The sequence below is a fragment of the Pseudomyrmex gracilis genome, unplaced genomic scaffold (genome assembly GCF_002006095.1).
Source record: "Pseudomyrmex gracilis isolate BER0280 unplaced genomic scaffold, ASM200609v1 scaffold_126, whole genome shotgun sequence".
NCBI classification, from domain to species: domain Eukaryota; kingdom Metazoa; phylum Arthropoda; class Insecta; order Hymenoptera; family Formicidae; genus Pseudomyrmex; species Pseudomyrmex gracilis.
In genome coordinates this window covers 381,585-388,509 of record NW_018020710.1, presented here as the reverse complement: position 1 = coordinate 388,509, position 6,925 = coordinate 381,585, and the positions used below count along the sequence as shown (strand labels likewise).

Here is a 6,925-nt window from a genome sequence, read left to right as displayed (position 1 = left end):
ATATAAATATATATATACATATATATATATGTATATATATTTATATTTATATATTTATATTTATATTTATATATTTGTTATACATATATTTGTCAAGTCTTATAGAACTAATAAAAAGCAAAAACAGTATCTATGGTGCATTGCGCACAAAAATTGCTGCTCGATTTATTCTCACTCAATATGTAGAATATGCGCAATTTATTCTTGCAATGTCGAAAACAAGAACAGACGTCCGGTGCACGAGTACTTGAACGCTCTGCTGTCTAGATTTAGTCGCTTTCATTTAATGCGTCTATTTTTTTTTCTCTTCATTATTTACACAATAATCACTTAAACCGATTTTATCCCGATTTCTGTCACAGTTGCTTTGTCACTTCTTGCGGTTTCTCTTTCTCTCTCTCTCTTTCTTTTCCTCTGTTTTTCACTCAATAATAATTTTTCATTAGTTGTCACGACCACAAGCGCGGTAATCTCCGAGATGGCTAGTGTGCAAATTAGAACAGACACCTGGTATAAGTCACAGTCTTTGCTTAATATAGCTTTGCTATATTAGCTTTGAGAGTAGAAAATTCTTCATTAAACGAGTATGGAAATTTGCATCGAGCAAAAACAATAAAATATTTTTGAAATTATGCAGTTATCTTTCATCATCTCTCCCACAAGAAGACGTTTAAAATGTTTCTTTATCACGTGCAAAAAAGAAACTGAAAAACAAAACAAATAAATAAAATTTCACGCTTTACGTAGTCTGATATTAAAACTTTCTTAAAAAAGTACAATGATTTCTTACCTATACATTTTGAAAGAGTTGATATTCTTGGATCAAAAAATGTTGAATTCTAAAAAAGTCGGTTCTATAATATTTTAGTTTATAAAAGTAGCACATATTTTTTCGAATTTCTAGATAGAGGAAAAATATGAGTGTATTTTTGTTATATATCGCGATGGATATGAAATACTGGATTGGAGAGTATGTACGTATACAACATGAATAGAATTTTATTTCGCGACGGTTAGGTTTTTGTGTTGTAACATGAGAGAACTTGATAAAGTCGCGATAAAACCGCAAACACAAATACGGTAAACGGGTAGATGTGTTCTCTGAATCACGGTCGAGGTATCGATCGCATTGATACCTCGAGCATTTTTCAAACCACTGCCCTTGATACGCGAAAGAGGCCGAAAGCGCTTGTATGTGTGTACATCACAGTACAGTTATAGTAGTAGTAGTAGCATTTCGAGGATAGGTAGGTTAATCCAGTTGCAGTGCGCGTCCTTGAAATCCGCGCCCGTCCACCACCGCTGGCTCTATCGAACCAGCCGGGCCAGAGGCAGGAAGTAATCTCAGTGTCAAGGTCGGAGAAATCCGCGTCTCGCTTGTTGACTTGAAAATCAACCCAAATACACACATTTACGTGCACCGTCAATGTCAGCGCAGAGCGAAATCACGAGCGCGGTTGCGTCATTTGCGAACAAAAAAATCATTGTGAAAAAAATTAAATTGTTTTATTAAGAAGAAATTTATTAACTCCTAAAAGTAACGTTATGACTAATAATAAAAATCAATGAACAAAATTTAAATAAATTTTTATCCGTTTACTTATAAGTGTTCAAACTTTTTTTAACTTCGCCGATTGAGAAAAGTTGAACACTCGCTAAACAAATACAACGTATGATGATGATGTTTTCGAGAAGAACGCAAAATGATGGTGAGAGAACATCGATGTAAAAGTTAATAATCCTTGTAATTTGTCCTTCTCGAAGAGTTGATTATTTCCGGAAAAGTCTAACGAGGATATGTTGGTATCATACATAACGTAACCCTGATGTCTCTTAGATGTATTGAGTACTTTTTCCTTGTTATTCATACACATTCACACATATTCATTTAAAAGAAGTAATTATTGAATATTTCGCGTGCAGAAATGTGTGAGGGAGATCCAAAAGAGTTTGACTCTTAAGGACGTTCTCCGAATTATTGATTTTCTTAGGATTTTCTTTAAATTCGCGATATACATAGTTTATGATCTTACTTATACGTAGCCGTTTTGGATAATAGGGGTAGCAATGTTAATTTCAAAATACGGAAGATTTATATTTCAATTTTTAACATGAATTTCCTATGCTGAGCCTTTGTGAAATGGGGTTTTTTTTAAAATTACTGACGACAATTTTCTCTTAGGATTTTTTTAAAAAACAAGTATGTGATAGCGGAGAGTGTCCTAATTAAAATACGATTTTGAATAATACGGCAAGCAACCCTTTTTTTCAAACTGTAGCTTTTTTTGGTTTTTTTTTTGTTTTGCTGGATTTATGTGCGCTGTGTACTGCGGGTATTTTTGAACTTCTGCGCAGAGTAAGCGAGTCTTAGCAGTGCTGAACAGCTCAACTTAACTTTGTTACAGCAGTACAAACTTACTCACGAGAAGAGATATTTTAGGTTGCCAACCACTGTATTTAGGTTGCCAACCACTGCAGTCGGAGAACGTCTTTAAAGCCAACGTGTGAAGGTTTTACGTTGAAGGTTTAATTTCTATAAAGAGATAAATTGGTGATTAATATTTCACACATATGCGATCCAAATCAACAAACGTTCTATGTGAAGTTTAGAATTAAATTTAATTTGAATTTTTACGTGAATTATAAATTACACGTTTAAGAAAAGTTAATATAAAAAAAAAAAACAAATATATTTGTAATTGCACATACATTCAACATATCGGTTTGTATCGATCCGAATACTTAAATTTTCACAAGCTTTTACATTGTTGAAATGTAACACATGTGTGTGTGTGTGTGTGTATGCAAATCTAAAAAAGAATTTAATAGACAAGATCGATAATGTGTCCTTACAGGTGACTAACGATCCAGCGGAAGTAAATGTCTTTCTTCTGGATGGATCGTTGATCGATGAGGAGTATTTTTACACACTGGAGCCACAGACTACTTTAATTTTGCAAAAGCCAGGAGAGAAAGTGTTAACCGGTTAGTATATTATGACGACATAGCACAATGCAAAAACATTTATCGATACAAGCTTTTGGAAATTGAAACAAATTGGCAACGGAAAAGGATATCATCTCTGTCCGTGGAATGAATGTTCTATATCTTCAATCTTCGAAACGACATTAATTGCTCTAGTTTCATATAATATTGACAAGTTGGACTCGCGATTTAATCGAATTTACATGTTACAATAACAGCGTTAAAGAGAGTTAACGAGAATATTTTTCTCCGAACGGCACGTAAAATCTCTGAAAAAAAATTATTACTCAATAAAAATATATTATTTATTATTATCCTTTGATAAATAACGAAACATTTTCAAAGACGTTTCCACGCGTGCAAACTTTTAAATTTTTAATTGAGAGTTATAATGTTTTAAATATGTTTTCACAGAGAAAATTGTTTTTTTATTTTTTTATTTGAAATTAATATTTTAATTGCATTTAGACTCTCTAGTTTCTATCATCAACTCGTAATTGCACTCGTGTGATCGTCAAACAAATTCGTAATCGTATTAATACGCTATCGGCGCCTTACTTCCCCCGCACATTCTTTGATATTGTCGCACTTTACATTACATTAGTCACTCGTCATAACTTCAGATTGTAGTTCGAAGACACATTGCCGTACAAATTCCACCTAAGTTTATCGCGACACAATAACGAATGCATTGCGAGTCTGGCCGTGCGCCAAAGTTAAGTATTCTAGTGTTAGTCTCTCTCCAAGTTTGCCAACTTCTTGGCAACGCTCGAGCGAGCCTAAGAAGAAAGTAGATCGCTACTCTTTCACCGACAGGCGAGCAAAGACGTGCAGTTTTTTTTTTCAAGGACGAACAATTTTCTCGCAGACGCGGACATTCTCTACGATGCACTGAGACGCGTGAACATCGATTTCCTCACCGCCGGCGACAAGGTGGCGCAATTTCTGACGGAAAATCTTAAGGCAAAAGTCGCGCTGCTGAACAAAGCGTTGAACAAAGACGACTCCAAGACAGCTCTTAGCATGAAGGACGAGCATCCGGAGTGGTTCGAAAATTTAGAAACTAATTGCACAACCAAGGTAAGTTCTGTAAGATGAGATTCCATCCTGTAATAACACATGTACGGCGCGCGCGTTGTTCCACAGAAAACAAAAACTTTAGAGAGTTTTAATCCTCCAGCTTTCGGCAAAGAGCTAGCTGTGGAGCTGTACCGCTTTACAGCTCTGCGAAATGCGAATTAACGATATTAGTAAAAAATGTGAAAACATATAAAAACGTTCCAGTGTTGTAAACAACGTTAAGATTTTCAATGCGAGATAGAAAGCCGCTACAGGCACGTAGTGTTTAAAAGGACTGAAATTTCAGTCCTTTTAAATTTTTATTTTAGATTTATTTTTATTTTATTTTATTTTTATATTTTATTTTAATTTTTTTATTTTATAACATCCTATATATGTATATATATAGGGTAATATAATTTAATAATATATAATATTTATTATTATTTAATAATTATATGTGTAATAATATCTGCTGTAATATTCTCTTTGGTCGGTATATATTTTGACAGATTGCACTTCGTTCACAGGAAGCGTATATGCATCGCAGATGTCAGGACAGGATACGGACTTATCTGTACAAAACTATAGAGCAGATCAAGAGCTCAGACGTGTACATAAACGACCGTAAGGCGAGGGAGCAACTTTTGTGCGCAATAGAATTCTTCAAACTTCAGCTCAGAGAGGATCACTACTTCGGATATTACTTCGACAGAAGTAGAGCAAAGCGTGACTCGAAGGATGACAGTGACGAGACCGATTCTAGCTTTCAGTGTTACGAGCATTGTCCGTGCAACTTCGGTCATATCAGCGACGAAACATATCTCCGTCAGCGATATCTCCGTCTTCCCGAATCGTCGGATACAAATGCGACCACCGATCCCGCTACGATCGACGAAACGGACGCGAGAAAGCTGAAGGAATCCGAGAAAACGGAAGAAGAAACGGCGAACAACGAAAAGCCGAAAAGTTGTCCTTATCACGTGAAACCGCGAAGAAAGCAAATTGCCATTTGCGATAAGAAAGGCGAGTTCAAATGCGCGGGACGGTGGAACACGAATGGCTGCGCTTACGGTGACAAACACAAAATTAATCCGTACAGATCCAAAGAGGAACTCGCCTTATTTTCGACCTGGAATTTGGATCACAAGTAAGACAACACGTTTAGCAATTTTTCATAAAATTACATATTACTAGAAAAATATTATTTTTTTTTTTTTTTTATAAGTTGTAATAAGTTTTCAAGTTAGAAAACTAAGAAAATTTAAAAGTTCGATTTTTCTTTTACTTTTTGATAATTATTAAATACACACATAACTTCTTGTGAAAACTGGTAATCCAATTATTATTTTTTGCAGAATCGAAAGGTCCAGAACGCTAGTTCCGCTGATACTGAAGATCTCACGACAGGACACGATCAATGAACAGGACATCTACGACTGTTACGACAATCTGTTTACCGTGAAGAATTTAAGACTAGTTCATATCGTGTGTCACGATAAAGGATCGCACAAATAAGTGTCAGTTTTAGAATTACGCTTATCTTAAAAAGTGTGATTGATTATATGAGAAAGAATTTAAAAACACAAAAGAATAATGTCTAGAATTATAATTATTATACACAATACGCGTGTGTCGAGCCATCTTTTCATATACAGATCTCTACAAAAAAAGAAGTGTGTGTTTATTATATTTAAATGTGTTGTTGATATAGAATATAGATTTAGTAATTGTTAACGTATTATACTATATCGGATACGCTTCCGTTACGGCACAAAATACTAAGCAATAATAAGTAACTAACAAATAATCGCGACGGAAAATTGTAGAAGTATTAAGAAAAATCATTATTTCTTAAACAAATAATATTTTAATTGCACGTTAATTGCAAATTGGATGTTTACTTTCTGATAATTTATCTTAATGCGATAAAAGAAAATGGTCCAATGTTAAAGAACATAGATATTTAAAAAAATTCTAATATATGTACTCTTTCTCCTTTGAGTATACAATTCATACTTTTAATAGAGTGATGTCATCTTCATTATACATAATTCTTGATTGAAAAATATTATGACATGATCGATAATTTATCTCTTATTATGATTTTTTTTTCATTTCTTACATATTTTGCTATAAAAAAGAATATTTAATGACTTCCTTATTTCTAAGATACCGTTTGCGTAGATCAATTATTAATGCAGAGTTGCGTAAGTCACATTCGATCTGAAGAATCTTAATTTATGCAAAGATTGCTGAGAACTACTAGCCGTTTATATAGTAGTACGTATGTGCAACATATGTTGATGAGCATTGGGCAGCATCTTCAATGCTGTAGATAAGATCTAAGGAGCGATAGCTCTCTCTATTATGTCAGATCGGAAAAGTAGCTTAAGTAGTAACTCACTTCAAAAACTGAATCAAGTCGGGAACTAAGGTTATCTTATCAGATTTTGACGTGGAGATCACTATCGCTTCTCTTTTTTTTTTTTTTTTTTCGTGTTGCGAACAGTGTGCGACGCCGTAGGGTATCTTTCGAACATACTTTTATTCCGACTGCTCGATAAGAGGAAACAAAGTTCTGATATATACATGTATATGTACAATACATATATTTAAATATATGTCTATATTTAGAGAAAAAAAAAGATACACACATATATATTATATATACACAGTATTATATTATATATATATACAGTATTATTAGTAAGTACGTAGGAACAAAGCGAGTTCCAAACATTTTCGCGTGCGCGACTTCATTTGTATCGTTTTTTTTTTTTTTTTTTTTTTTTTTTTTTTCATTTTAAAAAAAAATTATTTTTTTCTTCACATAATATTGCAGTCAGAAATTGGAAGAGAACCGGATAACTGTTTCTCA

General features: G+C 33.7%; 1 protein-coding gene across 1 annotated transcript in view; it reads left to right on the top strand.

Annotated features, from left to right (window-relative positions):
• LOC109856615 (DNA fragmentation factor subunit beta) overlaps positions 1 to 6,841 on the top strand; it is a 9,589-nt gene extending 2,748 nt beyond the window's left edge. The window contains exons 3-6 of the mRNA XM_020432080.1: positions 2,856 to 2,985; positions 3,854 to 4,065; positions 4,575 to 5,194; positions 5,403 to 6,841. Of these exons, the coding sequence (XP_020287669.1) occupies positions 2,856 to 2,985; positions 3,854 to 4,065; positions 4,575 to 5,194; positions 5,403 to 5,562 (1,122 nt within the window). The 3' untranslated portion in view covers positions 5,563 to 6,841. The remainder of the gene's footprint in view (positions 1 to 2,855; positions 2,986 to 3,853; positions 4,066 to 4,574; positions 5,195 to 5,402) is intronic.
• The last annotated feature ends 84 nt before the right edge of the window (positions 6,842 to 6,925 follow it).